The sequence below is a fragment of the Rhinoderma darwinii genome, chromosome 9 (assembly GCF_050947455.1).
Source record: "Rhinoderma darwinii isolate aRhiDar2 chromosome 9, aRhiDar2.hap1, whole genome shotgun sequence".
Lineage (NCBI taxonomy): Eukaryota > Metazoa > Chordata > Amphibia > Anura > Rhinodermatidae > Rhinoderma > Rhinoderma darwinii.
The window spans coordinates 14,466,778-14,487,139 of NC_134695.1; the positions used below are offsets into that span (position 1 = coordinate 14,466,778).

The 20,362-nt window shown below is 41.8% G+C and overlaps 1 protein-coding gene across 2 annotated transcripts in view; it reads left to right on the forward strand.

Annotated features, from left to right (window-relative positions):
- NXF1 (nuclear RNA export factor 1) overlaps window positions 1-20,362 on the forward strand; it is a 125,721-nt gene that overhangs the window by 37,228 nt on the left and 68,131 nt on the right. For both annotated transcript variants that reach the window (XM_075837298.1, XM_075837299.1), the window contains exons 3-5: window positions 8,308-8,449; window positions 10,213-10,296; window positions 10,387-10,491. In XM_075837298.1, coding sequence (XP_075693413.1) covers window positions 8,308-8,449; window positions 10,213-10,296; window positions 10,387-10,491 — 331 coding nt within the window. The remainder of the gene's footprint in view (window positions 1-8,307; window positions 8,450-10,212; window positions 10,297-10,386; window positions 10,492-20,362) is intronic.

Consider the following 20,362-nt stretch of genomic DNA (forward strand, 5'->3'; position numbering starts at 1 on the left):
CCCCTTTTTTCTTCTAGTAACCTATCCAGTCTATTCTATTTTGCCATGTCAGTAAAGATATAGGTCCCAACTGATCTGCATCTCCGGTATAATTAACAACGCTCTGATTTGTAATAAATATTATTAATCCAGTCGACATTCTTATTTATCGTAGACCACCAGAAAAATACAGACTCGAAGCCTGATGCAATCTGATTTTAGGACTTAAACTCATTTGGCTCCCCTCGGGGTACTCCTAGCTTTGTGTGTTTTGTATAGCATAGATGTATTTGCCTGACCTTGTTAACTTTGCCGATTCTCCTCCTATTTAGATTACATTTTAAACATCCATTGTTTCCAGTTCTGAGCAGGTCACAAAAGTCTACCTGCAATGTGGCTGTTTGTCCTTCACTAAAGTTAAAGAGGCTCTGTCACCACATTGTAAGTGCCCTATCTCCTACATAAGGAGATGGGCGCTGTAATGTAGGTGACAGTAATGCTTTTTATTTTAAAAAACTATCTATTTTCACAACGTTAGGAGCGATTTTGGTTTATGCTAATGAGCTTTCTTAATGCCCAAGTGGGCGTATTTTTACTTTCGACCAAGTAGGCGTTGTACAGAGGAGTGCATGACGCTGACCAATCGGCATCATGCACTCCTCTCCATTCATTTACACTGCACTAGCGATATAGTTATATCACTATGTGCAGCTACATACACAAACCCTAACATTACTGTCCTGATAATTAATACACATGACCATCCAGCCTGGACGTCATGTGTATTCAGAATCCTGATACTTCTGACTCTTTTTCTTTGAGATTTTCAGCAATGGAAACAAAATCTCGTTTAGTTCCGTAATCTCGCGAGATTTCGTTTCCATTGCTGGAAATCTCAAAGAAAAGAGACAGAAGTATCAGGATTCTGAATACACACGCCAGCCTCATTGGAGTATAATTCAGGAGGCCATGCGATTCGTGTCCTCATATCCTGGTTCACGTGTTGTCATGATGTGGGATTTTAACATGCTTATGGACCCTGGTATAGACCGTTTTCAGGGAACTTTGGGGCGAGGCTTTGGGGGCTCGTCTCGGCTAGGCCTACTTATGCTGGAGTTGGGGTGGATTGATCTGTGGAGAGTGACTCACAAAGGAATTCGAGAGTTTACATGTCACACACCACAAAATAATGCACTTTCTAAAATAGACTATTTCATGAAAGACAGCAGGGGAACCAAAAATATAATCTATTACACACTTGCCAAGGGGAATTTCGGATCATAGCCCAGTGTTGCTGACACTAAAGAAGACAGACGGGCAGAAGGGGGGGTGGGAAAGATTCATCCCTTTTTGGCTTCAGCTCATCCAGCAAAATGATCAAATACCTGATCAAGTGTCAATTTTTATAGAGGCTCCTGCTCAAATGGGGGATAGCTCACTGGTGTGGGTTACACTCAAGGCCTATTTGAGGGGGTGTCTCCGATCTTCCATATCATATGTTAAGCGTGCTTCGGCCCTTCAGGAAGAAGACTTGGCATGTAGGTGCGCGCAGGCAGAGGGGGCATTTGTCTTCGATCCCTCACCTCTCAATAGGAATGCTTGGTTAGACCTAGGTAGACACTACTTACAGGTGTTGAAGGATAAAGCCTCACGTAGTTTATTTTTTAGCAAGCAATAGCATTTTGAATTGGGTAATCAATCTGGTAAGATCCTTGCCCATGTGGTAAGAAGTTGCTCTAGATCCCCTCCTGTGCTGGGTATAGTTGGGTCCGACAATAGAATGTGCACATCCCCGGGGGACATCCTTGCGCAATTCGCACAATTTTATGATCAACTGTACCCTTCTCGAGTGGTTTATGCACTGGATGAGTTGGAGATGTATTTGGGTGGAATTGCCTTCCCCACTTTGACACCTGAACAAGTGGGGATGTTGGATGCACCTTTTACAGTGGAGGGAATTTTGGCAGGGATGGCATCTATGTCTAAGGGGAAGGCTTCAGGGCCGAACGGAATTCCCCTTGAAGTATATTTACAATATGGAGAGTTGCTGGCTCCTCAATTGTTGGCTTTGTTTGAGCACAGTTATGGTAGGTCTGCTCTCCCGGATTCCATGTGACTCTACCATAATCGTTCTGTTAAAACCGGAGAAGAAGCCTGAAGAGTGTGTCTCATATAGGCCGATTTCGCTGCTGACAGTAGATTACAAGATTTTGACCAAGATGCTAGCTAATAGGCTATGCACTGTGATAAAGGCGGTTATTGATCCAGATCAGTGTGGTTTTATCCCGGGCAAATCCACCTCTGAGAATATTCGACGGGTGCAGGTTGTCGCAGATTGGTTGGGGAGAGCAACTGGACTGGGCCCTGGCATCTCTAGATGCTGCCAAGGCTTTTGATTCGGTTGAATGGCCTTACTTCCTGGCAGTGCTGCGCAGGTTTGGATTTGGGGAAGGTTTCATTAAATAGGTATCCCTGCTTTATCGGTCTCCTAGGGCACAGGTGTTGGTGAACGGGGTACTGTCCCCTTCCTTCTGCCTCCATAGGGGCACGAGGCAGGGGTGTCTCCTTTCGCCACTTCTTTTTGCATTGGCCATTGAACCCCTGGCTATTCGTATTAGGCTTCATTCTGCATATATGGGGATCAGAATAGGTTCCAGAGAAGACCGGATAGGGCTTTATGCAGACGATATGGTATCATTCATGGCTAATCCTAATGCCACTCTTCCTAGGGCCGTTTCCGTTATCAATGAATTCGGGAGGTACCCTGGTTTATTGATTAACTGGCAAAAGTCGTATTTGATGCCTCCCTTCTCAATAGTTGGGCCACTCCAAAACTAATACCATACAAGAAAAGAGGAGTACAGAGCCATATGTATAAAAGTAGAACAAATTTATTGCCATAGAAATAAGACAAACATTTAAAAAAAGGTATATAAAAGAGAAGACTCTATAAATATTTACATGGCTTAACAGGGTAACAGACCATCCATATAATATAGCAAGTATACTGTAGTCCCTATATTAGAGATGTAAGGAGTGGGTAGTGCAGTAGCCTGAGAGTGGCAATACCTTAAAGTGCAAGTGCCTGTAGTCAGGACAATACAGTCCATATAAAGACCGGAGAAGCCAAAGTATCAGGAGAAAAACAGCACCTTACCCATCTCAATGGTCCTAGAAACCTGCATGCCATGTGCAGAACCCCAACGTGCATTTCGCGGTAAGTGCTTCCTCAGGGGTTGTATAGTGTCCTGTAACAGTGATTGCCCCTAAATAGGGTATGTCACGGGTGTATTGATTTACACCGCGCCAATGAGTGCTCGGCGCAAATCCCCTGGCGTGTCTGGAAGCGAGGCATGCCTAACTTCTGGCATCCAGTGCTGTAGCTTACATCCGGGTTCCTGACGCGCACCAGGAATTCTGGACATGCGCAGTGCACTAAAGGAGGCAGGAACGGGGCAGACGCACCACCGGCCACACCCAGACAGAATGCGCACCTCATTGGTCGGCTGGATCGGAAAACAAGAGGTAACATATGAACAACCCACCCCCTCTCTTCGCTCATCCCATCCACTCCAAACATCTCACAACACAAAAACACAAGCAAGACTGCTTAATCCTAGATCGTGTTAGTGATCTATAAGGATGTACATATCTATATCTAAGTTGTGGCTAAATAGGCTGCAAAAAGGAAAAGAGGAGAGGAAACTTCCTCCCTAGTTGAGTGTGTGATCATATTACATAAGTGTGAACGAGTTGTACCCTAAAAATTACTACTCCGTGATCAGTGGAAGATCTAACCCATAGAGGGTAATACTACGCAGAAAATTAGATCATAATAATAAAACATATAATTTTAATTACATTTAAGACTGCTTTAGAATATAAGTGAATGATTCTATACAGCAGCCATAATGTTACTGTAGCAAAAGTGCCGTCACAATAAAAAATCACCGTTGCAATAAAAAAGAATATGCCATAAGTAAAAGAAAAAGGGTACAAGGAAGGGAGACATATAATTTTTAGGAGGGATGGAAACAGAGGGAATAAAGAAAATATATTGTCAAATATACTAACCGAATCATTGTCAGAAAAAAATTATTTTCTGAATCCCTCTCGATACGAGAAGAGGAAATTTGCTGAGATCTTCAAAATCTGTGTCCATAGAGGTCATATGTATCGAAGATGTTTACTTATGTAGAGACAATCGAGCTAGAAAAAGTTGGTACATCAAATACCTAATGAAACATATATAATTACACATGAAAATGAATTAAAAATCATGCTTGGTGATAGGGATACTTAAAAGTTATAAGAATGGAGCAAAGCGGAGTTTCTCATTGAGTCCAATTTCACAATCCACTTGCACTCTCTGTGCCAGGACCTTCTTGAGGCCTTCAAGTTTCCCCCTCATGCCACAATGTATAAGGTCTATTCCTCTAATTTTTTGGGATTACAGCCGTGATATAATTTAAAGTGCCATGGTAAAGTTTTTAGTTGTGCGAAATAGTCTATGGCACTAGCTCCTATAATGTCTCGCACATGTTCTCTAGTGCGTAATCTAAGTTCTCTAGAAGTCAGGCCTATATAGACCTTAGGGCACCCACATACCGCATAGTAGATAACATCTCTTGCAGTACGACTCACGTAATCTCTTATTTTAAAGGATCTCTTGCCGTCAACTGACAGTCTGTTGCTCTACTGATGTTGTGACATGATATGCAGTCAACACAGGGGTAGCAACCTAATCTCGGTTCCTGCGATCCAAAGGGATTCAAGGCTTTGGGTATATAATAGCTCTTAACCAAGAGGTCTCTGAGGTTCTTACTTCTCTTGGCCGTCATCCTGGGTCTCTCAGGTAGATTAAGGGCCAATGTTCCAAAATTGCCCTCATTCTCTCCCATTGGCCATTGTATGTGGTTATAAAGCGCACACTGGAATCTCCAGTTCCGTGGGGCTTACATCTCAATAGATCACTACGTGGTGGTGTTTTGGCTCTAATATATCCTGCCTTTATTATCCTTTTACTGTATCCTCTGTCCTCAAATGTAGACCGCAGATCTTCGGACTGTTTGTGGAGCAGATCCGCCTCATCCTGAGGAATTGACCAACCGGATAGCTTTAATTGTGGATCGTGTATGAGAGGATGAGGCATGCAGTAATGAATTCAGATGTAGACTTTCGGAAAACATCTGTTTGAAGAAATCCACACTGATCCGTGAAGATCTGTATGTCCAAAAATTAGTGTGTGAAGAGTGGGAGAAGAGGGTTGCATTGACAATCCAACACACTGGGCAGCACTTTGAACACATTTTATAAGTGGTCAGAAACTTGTAAATAACTCATGAAAGAATAAAGTAACGTTAAAACCAAGCACACCATTGTTTTTCTTGTGAAATTCTCGTTCAGTTTGATGTGTCACATGACCCTCTTCCCATTGAAAAAAACTAAAGTTGGATACAAAATGGCCACCATGGTCAACAACCAGCTTGAAAAGTTTCCCCCCTCCCATATACTAATGTGCCACAAACAGGAAGTTAATATCACCAACCATTCCCATTTTAATTAGGTGTATCCATATAAATGGCCCACCCTGTATATAGCGTAACTAGCACTGCACATGGTCCGCGGCATGGGCGCCATTCCCCTGGAAAACCTGTCTCTCCCAGGTTCACATAGGACGGCGCGCATGCCGCCCCCATGGCAGTGCCTTGTGTCTATACGACATGGAAAGCCAGTGCTTCCCGCAAAATGTCGTATACTTATGCCAAATGTTTGGCACCGGCTCAGAAGCTGAGTCGGTGCCATCATCCCCGGATGTCAGCTGTATCTGACAGCTGACATCCGGCTCTAAGGGCGGGGACCGAAATTAGCTTAGATCCCCGCCATTAACCCCTTCAATGCAGCGTTCAAACGTGATCGCTACATTTAAGCTGTTTGCAGCTCATTGGAACCCCAGCAATGAAATTGCCGGGGTTCCGGTGGCTGCAATGGCAACCGGAGGCCTAATACTGGCCTCCCGGTCTGCCTAGCACGGAAGCCGGTCAAGATCCGCCCGGCGGCGGAGCCTGATCGACTTCCATAGCCGCCGGCAAGATGGCGCCTGCTCAGGAGCTGATCCGGCGTCATCAGCGGTGGAAGTCAGCTGTATGTTACAGCGGACATCCACCTGTAATGGCAGGAATCGGAGCTAGCGGTTGCTAGCAGATCGCCACCCCTGACAGAAACACCCTACATGGGGCACTAATCTTTTTTGCCTGGACATTCGACCAGGCTCAGGAGTGAAAGCGCACCATGTAAAATTGAGGCCTAATTTGGCGATTTACAAAGTATTGGTTCACAATTTACCGAGGATCAGATGAGAAATAATAAAAAGAAACCCCCTGAGAAGTGACCCCATTTGGAAACGACACCCCTCAAGGCATTTATTAAGGGGTGTAGTGAGCATTTTCACCCCGCAGGTCTTTTCACATATTGAGCTGTCTGACTGATCACTAGGCAGGGGAAACTTAAGATGTGCATCAAATCTATTATATATTTTCGAAAGTTTGTTTGAAGCCCGATTTTTTTTTTTTTTTTTTTTTTTTTTTTTTTTTTTTTTTTTTTTTTTTTTTTTTTTTTCCCATTGGTTTTTAATGGATCACGTCATCGAGGCCACCATACTAACAGGATGTGTCAAGGGGGAAGTTGTCTTTATTCCTCGCATTCCCCTCGCTCCCATAGCAACCAACCAACGTATCTCCCGCTCGTAAATCTCCCTCCTTGTATCATAGATGCCTCCAACAGCAGCCAATCAGAGTGCACGGTTTATTCCTCAAGTGCGGTGTAGAGCTGTGATTGGTTGCTGCGGGGAGCGCCGGGTGATCGCAGGTGAACGCTGCAAGTTCAAAGTGTGAGCAAATCTTTACTGAACGCGGTATCTGACCCCAAGTCCTGACCCCCTACTACACACGCTGTCCCCTCTGCTACACCTGCTGTCCCCGGGTCCTGTTCCCTCTGCTACACCTGCTGTCCCCGAGTCCTGACCCCCCCCCCCCCCTACTACACCACCTGTCCCCTCTGCTACACCTGCTGTCCCCGGGTCCTGTTCCTTCTGCTACACCTGCTGTCCCCGGGTCCTGTTCCTTCTTCTACACCTGCTGTCCCCGGGTCCTGTTCCTTCTGCTACACCTGCTGTCCCCGGGTCCTGTTCCTTCTGCTACACCTGCTGTCCCCGGGTCCTGTTCCTTCTGCTACACCTGCTGTCCCCGGGTCCTGTTCCTTCTGCTACACCTGCTGTCCCCGGGTCCTGTTCCCTCTGCTACACCCACTGTTACTCTACTAAATCTCCTGTCCCTCCATTACACCCCCCTTCCCTTTACTACAGCTGCTGCATCTCTACTGCACCTCCTGGCTCTATACTACACCACCAAAAGTCCCTGCACTACACTTGCTTTCCATCTACAACACCAATATTCCCTCCTCTTTACTGATCTTCCCTCTACTACACCTCCTATCCGTGTTTACAAGAAAGCTTTGGAATAGAAACATGCATTCCTAAATCAACACTATATAAATCTGTCATGACTATATTGCTTAATTTCTTTTATGGTTCCAATAACATGATTTACACTCTAGCAATTAAATTCATACTGAGATGTATTTAAAGAGGCTCTGTCACCAGATTATAAGTGTCCTATCCCCTACATAATCTGATTGGCGCAGTAATGTAGATAACAGCAGTGGTTTTTATTTTGAAAAACGATCATTTTTGAGCAAGTTATGAGCTAGTTTAGATTTATGCTAATGAGTTTCTCAATGGACAACTGGGCGTGTTTTTACTTTTTACCAACTGGGTGTTGTACAGAGGAGTGTATGAGGCTGACCAATCAGTGACTAATCAGTGTCCTGCACTTCTCATTGTTCCAGCCCAGCATGATCTACAGCACAGTGAGATTGTACAGTGAAAGAAGTAAACACGCCCAGTTGCTAAAAACACAATACACGCCCAGTTGTCCATTAGAAAGGCTCATTTGCATAAATATAAAATTGCTCATAATGATAGTTTTTCCCCAAAAAAAAAAACGTTACTGTTATCTACATTGCAGCGCTGATCACATCCAATAGGAGATAGGGATTTGATGATCTAGCGACAGAGCCTCTTTAAGTAGTGAGATTTTACTCTATACCGTAAGTCAACCTCCCGAGCAACTCCGGGTATAAAAGCTAGTTATTTATAAGCAAAATCCACAATCTATTCTCTAGTTGTTGCCTGGAAAAGGAATACATCTAAAGGATAAACCAATGTGTATGCTGTATGTTTTAATGCTTACCCCCTTATTAAATCTTCAGCAATCCTTACAGTCGTGGAGGGAGAAAAAGGGATGACAGGCAAGTGAGAGACAGAGGAAACTCCCATGGGAACACTTCTAGAGACACTCCCCATCATCCTAGAATTGAGCCAAGAGAGGACAAAAGCTGGTACAAAGTCACGGTAAGCAAAGTTTTTAAATGCCTTCATATAGAGAGGAAAACTGGCACTGCTTGCGTAAACCTTGTATTCATACACATGAGCGTCTTCAAGGCTGCTGTTATATGCGATGTATACAAACGGATGTTGCTCAGTGTGTAAAGATGGAGTCCAAATAATAAAAATGTAGCAAAGTGCAATCCGCAGCACTCGCTCTGCAAGTGCCCATCTGTATTATAGCATACCGGGCAGGTGCAAGGCACAGCCGTTTCATGTCACACACCTTTCTCAAGGCCTTTTGGAATATCCACAGCCGTGCTTATTTATATTCACAGACCTGTCACAAAACTAAAATGTAATTCGCAAAGATACAAACATTTATACAAAACAGGTAAGCTACAAATATGAGATCTTAAAAAAACACTGCGTTAAAGAAAAGAGGAAAGATCATTTCTATCAGTTAACCCGTTGGTGACCGCCAATACGCCTTTTAACGGCGGCCACTAATGGGCTTTATTCTGATGCATATGCCTTTTTACGGCGCTGCATCAGGATAAATAAACAGAGCAGGGAGTTGTCAAATCTCTCAGCTGCCAGAGGTAGCTGGGGGCGTCCCTGCTCTAACGTGTGAGATCGATATAAGTATCGATCTCGCCCATTTAACCCTTCAGATGTGGTGCTGAATAGCGTGCACCGCATCTGAGTGGTTTTGGAGGGAGGGAGCTCCCTCTCTCCCCCACTGACACCCGGCGATAAGATCGCCGAGTGTCTGTGTCTCCGATGGCAGCCGGGGGCCTAATAAAGGCTCCCAGGTCTGCCTGTAGCAAATGCAAAACGTTCATTTTTGACCAACTTATGAGCTATTTTATATATATGCAAATGAGCTTTGAAATGGACAACTCAGCATTTTTTTTTCGTTATGTCCAACTGGGCGTGTATTGTGTTTTTAACTGGGCGTGTTTACCTGTATGACACTGACCAATCAGTGACCAGTCAACGTCATACACATCTCCATTGATTTACATAGCAGCGATGTGCAGCCACATAAACAGAGATTAACGTTAATCAAGTGTCCTGATAATGAATACACATGATCATCCAGCCTGAACGTCATGTGTATTCAGAATCCTGACACTTCTGACTCTTTTCTGTGAGACTCCGGCAAGGGAAGCGAAATCTCGCGAGATTACGGAGGTAAACGATATTTCGTTTCCCTTGCTGGAAATCTCAAAGAAAAGAGTCAGAAGTGTCAGGATTCTGAATACACATGACGTCCAGGCTGGATGGTCATGTGTATTCATTATCAGGACACTTGATTAACGTTATCAGGACACTTGATTAACGTTAATCTCTGTGTATGCGGCTGCACATCCCTGCTGTGTAAATCAATGGAGAGGAGTGTATGACGCTCACTGGTCACTGATTGGTCAGCGTCATACACGTAAACGCCCAGTTAAAAACACAATACACGCCCAGTTGGAAATAACGGAAAAAAAATGCCCAGTTGTCCATTTCAAAGCTCATTTGCATATATATATAAATAAATAGCTCATAACTGGGCCAAAAATGAACGTTTTAAAAAAAAAAAAAAAAACACGTTACGGTTCTCTACATTGCAGCGCCGATCCCATGCAATAGGAGATAGGGATTTGAGAATCTGGTGACAGAGCCTCTTTAAACACTGCTTGAAACATGAACTCTCTTAATTTTAGGTCTATTGTTTTTTCTACATATCTTTATGTGCAATGGTATAATGTTTTTTTGTTTTTTTTTTCCCTCAAAATCAGATTCCTCATGGGAAAAAGTATGATAAGGGATGGTTAATAGGTCTTTTACAGAGTGCCTGTACTCTACCATTCACTCCTGCAGGGGTAAGTTGTCATGTGTTTTTAACAATAGGTTTAATGGCAAAAAAACTGTCTTATTTTATTCACTTTTAATTTTTATTTTTTTTTATATAGTATTATTGTGACCATTCTCGTGCACACTTCTTTGTGGAAGATTCTGCAATTGCAAAAGCTTTAAAACAGATCTCACGGACATTCACTGACAGAGAAAACTTCAAGGTATATAAATTGTAATACACGTGCACACACGTATGTACACGTACGTCACTCGGGAGATGTATCAAAACTGGTGCAAAAGAACTTGTATTTTCCCATAGCAACCAATCAGGTCACTACTTTCGTTTTCCAAAGGGCCTCTGAAAAAATGACAGGTGGAATCTGGTCGCCATTCGCAATGGCTCCAGATTTCCTTTGCACCACTATTAATACATCTTCCTCAATGTGTCTTTTTACACATGCTGTGTGTACTTTTGTGTGCTATGGATAGATCTGTAATGTCATGTAGCCTTAAATGAGTACGAAGATGTGTATATACATGGTTTTCAGTAAACCCTGATGTCTACAGCAGTACTTTACACACGTAATGTCACCTGCTTGTTCTGGACTATCTGGTCGTTTTCTTAAATCGGCATGAGATATTTTTTTTGTTCTTGGTCACAGATTAGGCTACCTTCACATTGCTTTAACCACTCCCCGCACCACGACGTAGCTGTACATCCTGGTGAGGGGTTACTACTTGCACCAGGGCGTACAGTTACTGAGCGGTTCCCGGTTCTCGTCAGAACGCCCAGCTAGTAAAAGTAGTAAAAACGCCCCGATGTACGCACATAATACACGCCCAGTTGGACTTTTACTTTTAAACACGCCCACTTGGACTTTTGCAAGCCTCATTTGCATAAATACAAAAATGGTCATAACTTGGCCAAAAATGCTCGTTTAAAAAAAATAAAAACGTTACTGTAATCTACATTGCAGCGCCTATATGCTGCAATAGCAGATAGGGGTTGCAAAATCTGGTGACAGAGCCTCTTTAAATTGCGGGACAATGCTGTGAATATCCCCCAAAATAGGGCTCAAATGCGTATGTTTATCCACTTCTGAGGCAAATGATAAATTCACTGAGGGGTGTAGTATCCAAAATTGGGTCACTACTTCAGGGGGCTTCCACTGTACTCTGGTACCTCAGGGGTTTTGCAAATGCGACATGTCGCCCAGAAACAAATCGAGCAAAATCTGCATGCAAAATAGCGCTCCTGCCTTTCTGATCCCTGCCGTGTGTCCAAATAGTAGTTTGACCACATATGGGGTATTGCTGTAATAGGGAGAAATTGCTTTACAAATGTTGGGGTGCTTTTTCTCCTTTATCGATTGTGAAAATGAAAAAGTATGAGCTAAAACTAAATTTATTTTGAAAAACTTAGATTTTCATGGCCTAATTCCACTAAATTCAGCAAAAAAAACAAACTGTTGGATCAAAGTGCTCACTATACCCCTCGATAAATTCCTTGAGGGCTGTAGTTTCGCAAATGGGGACACTCTTGGGAGTTTCCACTATTGTGATACCTCCGGGGCTTTGCAAATGTGACATGGCACCCGAAAACCATTCCATCTAAATTTGAGCTCCAAAAGCCAAATGGTGCTCCATCCCTTTTGAGCCCTGCCGTGGGTCCAAACAGCAGTAATCGGGAGAAATTGCTTTTCAAATGTTGAGTGTTTTTTCTCCTTTATGCCTTTATAAAAATTGATTTTAGATTTTCATGTTTTAATTCCACTAAACTCTGCAAAAAAAAACTGTGGGGTGAAAATGCCCACTATACCCATGTCTAAATTCCTTGAGGGTTGTAGTTTGCCAAATGCTCTTTTTGGGAGTGTTTCCACTGTTTTGGCCCAACAAAAGCTCTTCAAACCTGACATGGTGTATAAAATAAAATCTAAACCTAAAAAGGAGGCCACAAAATTCCCTAGGTGCTTCTGAGGCCTGTGTTTCAGTACATTAGGACACTAGGGCCACATGTGGGATATTTAAAAATAAAACTGCAGAAGCTGTGCAATAAATATTGAGTTGTGTTTCTCTGGTAAAACCTCCTATGTTGTAGAAAAGAATGGATTTTCTAAAAAAATAAAGTTTATCAATTTCAACTCCACTTTGCTTTAATTCCTGTGAAACGCCTAAAGGATTTAGAAATTTTCTAAATGCTGTTTTGTATACTTTGAGGGGTGCAGTTTTTAAAATTGGTTGACTTTTATGGGGGTTTCTAATATGAGGCCCTCAGCCTCTTTGGAACTTAAACGGAATGTGTCGCTAGAATTTTTTTTTTTTTTTTTTTAGTTAAACAGTTAGTATATAAATGATTACAGATTGTTCTAATTTTTTAAATTTTTTCACAAGTCAGGAAATATTATAAATTAGATTCTAATTTATAACATTTCCATGTGCTGGTCACTAGAGAAAGCAATTCCCAAAATTGCAGTATTGGCTTGTGGTAAAGCAACCTCATTGCTTTATGCTGCAAAATTGGAGAAGACACACTCGCTCTAGTGTGCTCACACAATCCCCCCTCCTATATCCTGGCTAGTGCCAGGAGAAAGGAGGGGGGTGAATGTTCAAACCTCCTACACTGTGTGCTGCTGTTTTTTGAGCGAATGCACAGTGTAGAAGGATTAGATACAGTGGTAATCACACAGTATAACACGAACATACACACACATCACAAACATAACTGACCTGCTCCTGCCGCTGTCTCTGCTTCCGCTCCTAGTCCTTGCTTCTGAACATATGGACGGAAGCCGCGACCGGAATTAGTCATCTTACTGTCCGGTCACGGCTTCCAGTCCACATGAAAATGGCGCCGGATGTCTCTCTGCCGAAGACCCTCCTTTTGGACTGTGTGGGAGCTGCGCATGCGCCGTTCCCACACAGACGGCGTACACTATAGCGAATGGAACGCCTCCCGTTTGCATTCTCTATGGGGTTGTGTGTGCCGTATTCCATCTCTGTATGTGTCGTTAATCGACGCATACAGAGATGAAAAAAATGGCAGCCGCCATAGAGAAGTAAAAGAGAAAAAAGTACAACACAAAAACACAAATAAATAAAATTTTATTTTAATGACCTAATAAAAGCAATAACATATACAAAATAAAAATTTCGTGACATTCTCTTTAACTGGTCCCCAAAAAAATTATAGGTTTGGAAACATACTTGAAAATGTGAGAAATTGCTACTAAAGTTCTAAGCCTTGTAACGTCCTGGAAAAATAAAAGGATGTTCAAAAAAACTATTCCAACATATGGAAACATTTATTTAGTAACTAATTTGTGTGGTGTAACGATCTGTTTTACAAGCAGATACAATTAAATTTACCAAAAAATGCTAATCTTTGCTAAATTTCTAAAAATTTTGGTGTTTTTCACAAATACTGAATTTGACCAAATTTTTCCACGAACATAAAGTACAATGTCACGAGAAAACAATCGCTTGGATAGGTAACATTCCAAAGTTATCATCGCATAAAGTGACATGTCAGATTTGAAAAAAGTCAGCTGTGTCCTCCAAGGGGTTAAAGGCTATGTAAACCTTTTGAAAAGCAGTTATTTTCTCATTTTTTACTAAAAAGGTCTGTTTGCAACTTTACAAATACTTAATATTAAAAATTTGTTTTACTTTTTAAGATATAGCTGCTCTGTATTCTCTATACAGAGCAGCTGTATCTAACGCTTTTCACTGAATCGGTCAGTCCCGCGGATCTGACTGGTTCAGTGACAGTGGGTCTTGCGTGTCTGACACGCAGGATCCACCTGTAATCTCACACATGCGCTTTTCATTGAATCCGTTATAAACTTAAAATACAGCTGCTTTGTATAGAGAATACAGAGTAGCTGTATCTAAAAAAAAAGGTGAAAATAATTTTTAATAAGGTATTTATAAAGTTACACACTAGAACCTTTTTTTATTAAAAAAAAAATTACTTTTCAAAGGTGTACATAGCCTTTAACCCCTAGACGCATTATCACGTACATGTACGTGAAAGCATTTAAAGGGAAGTATGGAGCGCGCTCCATATTCAGCGGATGACCGCTGTGTATTACAGCAGACACTCAGGACTAACTGCCTAATTGTTTCGGCAATCGTGCTGTTCGTGGCCGATTAACCCTTCAAATGCTGCGGTCAATCATGACTGCAGCATCTGAGGCGTTGAAAAGAGGGGGCGGCCCCCTCTGACAGCTGAGCGGGTCGACGAGGTTGCAGGGTGTTGATGGCTGTTATGGCAACCCAGGGGCCTAATCAAGGCCCACAGCACTGCCTTCACTCTGCCTATGTTAAGCCCTGTGTTTAACAGAAACCTGTATAAATGACTATATACTGCAATATATGATGACCACTGTTTCAAGTCCCCTGGGGGGACTAATAAAATGTTTAAAAAAAAGTTGAATAAGGTTATTAGTAGTGAAAAAAAAAATAAACCCTTTTCCAATTTTTCCTTTAACTGGTTGCCGACACAGGACGAGTATGCTCGTCCTGAGCGGCGAGCACTTCGCACATTAGGACGAGCATTCTCGTCCTGTGTGACAGCCGTCTGCGCGCGATCGAGAGCGGGGCAACGGCTGTAATACACAGCCACGGCCCCGCTCTGACAGCGGAGAAGAGAGAAACATCTCTCCAGCGTTAACCCTTTGAACGCCGCAATGACAGCTGATCGCGGCGTTCAAAGAGGGGGGACTGCACATTGATCGCGTTACAGAAAATAACTGACGCGATCAAAGCCCACAACTCATATGGCCAGACAGCCCAGGGTCCATTGAAGGACCCCAGGGCTGTCTGAACATATTTCCTGTTGTTAGGGCATACTGAGTGATGTCCTAACAACTGCCTGTGTACAATCAGTAACAGGCTAATGTACTGGCATATAGATCTATGCCAGTACATTACAGTTACAAAATCAAAATGATAAATCCCTTTATGGGATTAAAAAAAAAAAGTTGAATGAATGTAAAAAAAAATTAATGATGGATAAATAAATAGTAAAAAAAATACACAAATACATTTTTTATAATAAATAAACTTTTTAAAATATAAGTCCCAAAACATTAAATAATATAGACATATTTGGTATCGCCACAACCGTAACAACCTGTGCAACAAATGTATAACATTATTTATGATGATCGGTGTACGGTGTAAAAAAAAAAAAATTAAAACTGCAGCGGAACTGCTTTTTTTTCCTGCATTTTCGCCAAAATAAAAATGTATAGAAATTAAACGATAATGTATTTGTACCAAAAAATGGTACCAACATAAAGTACAACTCGTCCCGCAAAAAACAAAAAATCTCATACAAAAAATAAGAGTTGTGAGCGTCGGGATGCAAAGAGGGAAATGTAAAAAAATTGCTCTGTCCTCAAGGCCGAAATTGGCCGTGTCCTTAAGGGGTTAAAGTAATGTGAAAAATAAACAATTTGGTATCGTATCTGTAAAAGTCCAAACTATTGCAATATACCATTACTTAACTCGCACTGTGAACGCCGTAAAAAACTAAATTAAAATGCCAAAATCGCTGTTTATTGGTCAGCTTAGCTCCAAATAAAAATTGAAATAAAAGTGATTAGTAAGTTGTATGTACCAAAAAATGGCGGCAATAAAATCTACAGCTCGTCTCGTAAAAAATAAGCCCTCACACCGCTCAATCGACCAAAAAATAAAGTTATGGCTCTCAGAATGTGGTGGAACAAAAAATGTATATTTTTTTTAAGTTTTTTTTCTTGGTAAAAGTAGTAAACTATAAAAACCTATGCAAATTTTGGTATTGCCGTAATCGTATTGAGCCACAGAATAAAATTAGTTTTTTTAGTTTTTACCGCACGGTGAAAGCCGTAAAAACGAAAACCTAGAAACTTGGGGTAATAGTTTTTTCTTTTCCAATTTCAAGCCCACAAAGATTTCTTTTCAGTTTCCCAGTACATTATATGGTACTTTGAATTGTGCCAATAGAAACTACAACTCCTCCCACAAAAAAATAAGCCCTCCCACCGCTCTATTGATGGAAAAATAAAAAAAGTTAGGCTCTTTGAAGTCGGGGAGTGAAAAATGAAATTGCTCATTCCTTTAGGGTGAATGTACAAAAACATAAAAGAGGGCCCTGGTAGTTGGCGGGCAAACATCTGCCCCTTTATTTCAATGGGAAATACGGCAGTTTGTTCCGACAGGGCGTTTTTTACACGCCCGTCTTTCAAAACGGCAGCGAAAATGAAGTGCATGGTACTTCTTGGGACTTTTTTGGAAACTTTTTTCATTCTCTATTGAAAAACCACTTCAATAACGGCCGTGAAAAACGCGAGTTGCTTAAAAAAAGAAAATTTGTTAAATTAGTTTTTATTACTTTTTTAAATACTATAATATTAAAAGTCCAGCGGACCCCCCCTGTAGATGGCGCCCCACACGGGGCCGCCCCTTGTTGATGCCGCCCCCCTTGTTGATGCCGCCCCACACGGGGCCGCCCCCTTGTAGATGCCGCCCCACACGGGGCCGCCCCCTTGTAGATGCCGCCCGCCGGATCCTCCACTCCTCCTCCCCTCCCCCCCCCTTAGATGGCGCCCCACGGGGCCGCCCCCTTGTAGATGCCGCGGGGTATTAACCCCTTCCCACACCTTGACGTAACTGCACATCGTGGTGAGCAGTAAATTTGCACACACTTGCAGTTACGTCTGTACTTTGTCAGTTAACCGCAGCGGTGGTTAACTGCAGGGTGTCTACCCTGCACTCCCTGTTGCCGATCAGCGGCCCATCGCTGCTGAATTCGGCAGTTAACCCCTTAGATTCGGCAATCGATTGCGATCGCCACATTTTAAGGAGTTTAGCGCAGATCGGCAGCCCCCATATGAAATCGTGGTACCCATGGCAACCGGACGCTAGACAATGGCCTCCAGGCTGCCATGTACAGAAGCCTATGAGTACAGCCGGAAGCTGGCCTCATAGGCTTCCTGTCAGTGACTGTCACATCACAATGACCGTTAAATACATTACACTACGTAGGTAGTGGAACCTCTTGTAGCAGCGATCAGAGCTGCAAGTCTCGTAGTCCCCTAGTGGGACAAGTAAAAAAAAAAAAGTATTAAGTTAATAAAAATGTTTTATAGAAGTTTAAAAATAATAGTTATAAGTTGCATAAACAAAAAATGTTTTTTTTTTCCCCTATAATTCTTTTATTATAGGAAAAAAATAAACACGTTAAAGTACAGATTTGGTATCGCCACGTTCGTAACGACCCAAACTATGAAATTGTTATTAAATAAACAATTTCAGAATCACAATTTTGTGGTCATCACCCCTCCCAAAATATACAATAAAAAGTGATCAAAAAGTCGCATGTACCCCTATAGTACCAATAAAAACTACAACCCGTCCCGCAAAAAACAAGCCCTTACACAGCTTTTTTGACTGAAAAATAAAAAAGTTATGGCTCTCAGAATATGGTAACACACAAAATCAATTATTTTATATAAAAAAGTGATTTTATTGCGCAAATGCTGCAAAACGTTAAAAAAAAACTATATACATATGGTATCGCCGTCCTGCAGAGTAAAGTAAAATTGTCATTTATAGCCCAGGGTAAAAAAAAACAAAAAAAACATTGTCCGAATTGATGTTTTTTGGCCACCTTGCGTGCCAAAAAATTGAATAAAAAGTCCTAAAAAAAAAATGCATGTACCCTAAAATGGTACCAATGAAAACTACAGATTTGTCCCACAACAAATAAGCCCTCATACCGCTCTGTTGGGGGAAAAATAAAAAAGTTCTTTATCAGAATATGGCGACAAAAGCGGATAAGATTGGGCACCATTTATCAGTGCGACACTGGCCACACGTCTGCAGATGACTACCCCATTATTATACCCTCTTATTATACTCTGATGTACTCCCCACAGATTATATATGCCCCCACATTATAAACTGGAATATAAGTAAAACCCCAAACAGAACTACTACCAAGCTAAATCTGCTCTCCAAAAAGCCAAATGGTGCTACCTCTCATAAGCCCTACAACGTGCCTAAACAGCAGTTCACGTCCACAGATATGGCATCGCCATACCCGGGAGAACCTGTTCTTTAATATTTTGAGGTATTTTTCTTCAGTGGCCCAAACTGGGACAATATGTTGTGTACTAAAATGGCATAAAATTTTCACTCCGCACCACCCGTTGCACATTAACAGTTTTGTGCACCACAGCTTAATAGCATGTCGTGGTGTGCGGGGGGGGGGGGGATTTACGGAATGGGCTCACGCGCTGAGCCCGTGCCATACGTTGCGGGTGTCCGCTGTATATGACAGCTGACACCGGGACTAACTGACAGGAACAGCGATCACGCTGTTAAGAGCCCGTAAAAATGACAATATACTGCAATACGTTAGTATTGCAGTGTATTGTACCAGTGATCTAATGATCGCTGGATCAAGTCCCCTAGGGGGATTAATAAAATCTGTGTAAAAAAAAAAAAGTAAATAAAATTATTAGTGAAAAAAATTTAATATATTTTAAGTCGAAAAGAAAACTCTTTTCCCATTTTATTTTTTTATTTTTTATTTTTTGCTAAAGCAATGTAAAAATTTTAAAAAATACAAAATTGGTATCGCTGCGTCCGTAAAAGTCCAAACTATTACAATATACCGTTATCTAACTCGCATGGTGAACGCCGTAAATAATAAAGAATTTAAAATGCCAAAATCGCTTTTTTTTTTTGGTCACGTTGGCTCTAACAAAAAAAAGCTAGTAAGTGCTCAAAAAGTTGTATGTACCCAAAAATAGTATGAATAAAAACTACAGCTCTTCCCGAAAAAATGAGCCCTCACACCTCTCAATCGACTAAAAAAATTGATGCATCCCGGAATGTGGTGTAACAAAACAATTTATTTTTTTAACAAATAGTTTTTACTTTCTAAAAGTAGTAAAATATATATCCATTTGGTATCTCCGTAAAGTTGTGCACCGTGCAGTAAAAACAAAACCCATAAAACTATAGAGGAATCCAGTTTTTTCCAGTTTCAGCCTGCAAAGAAATGAGCCCTCACACGACTCTATTGACGGAAAAATAAGAAAGTTATGGCTCCTGGAAGGCGGGGAGTGAAAAACGTAAAACGTAAATAAGAAAGCAAAAAATTGATCCGTTCAGAAAGGGTTAACCCCTTAGTGACCACCAATATGCCTTTTCACGTGAGTCACTAAGGGGCCTTAGGCTAGGCTGACGCCTTTTCACGTGAGCCTAGTCTAAGTCCTGCACGGGTTCCCCGTGCAGCCTGGAGCCGGGGCTCAGCTGTCTGATGACAACTGAGCTCCTGCTCCAACGCCCGCGATCGAAGTTTACTTCGATCGCGGCCGTTTAACCCGTTAAATGCCGCGGTTAATATCGACCGCGGCATTTAACTTTGTTTACAGAGGGAGTGAGCTCCCTCTGTCACCCATCGGCGGCCCGCAAGTGCAATCGCGGGTCTCCGAAGAGGTGTCATGGCAGCCGGGGGCTTGATAAAAGCCCCCAGGTCTGCCCTGGACATATGCCTGTTAGGACGTGCCTCCGGCGCGTCCTAACAGATTGCCTGTCAGATTTACACTGACAGGCAATAATGCTCTGGTATACGAAGTATACCAAAGCATTATAGCAGCGATCTGAAGATCGCACAGTAAAGACTCCTAGTGGGACTAATGAAATAGTTAATAAATGTGAAATAAAGATTAATAATAAAAATTACAGTAAAAAAATCATTTTTTTTCCATAAAAAGTGGTTTTATTTAGTAAGTGTAAAAAATAAAATAAAAGTACACATATATGGTATCACCGCGACCGTAATGACTCCATTAATAAAGTTAACATGTAATTTAAACCGCAAGGTGAACACCGTAAAAAAAAAACGCAAAAAACAATGGCGAAATTGCTATTTTTTTCCATTGCCCCCCAAAAAAGTCATAATAAAAATGAATCAATAAGTGCCATGCACCCCAAAACAGTACCAATCAAAACTACGTCTCGTCCCGCAGAAAACAAGCCCAAAAAATCACTACATTGATCGAAAAATAAAAAAAGTTACGGCTCTTGGAAAGC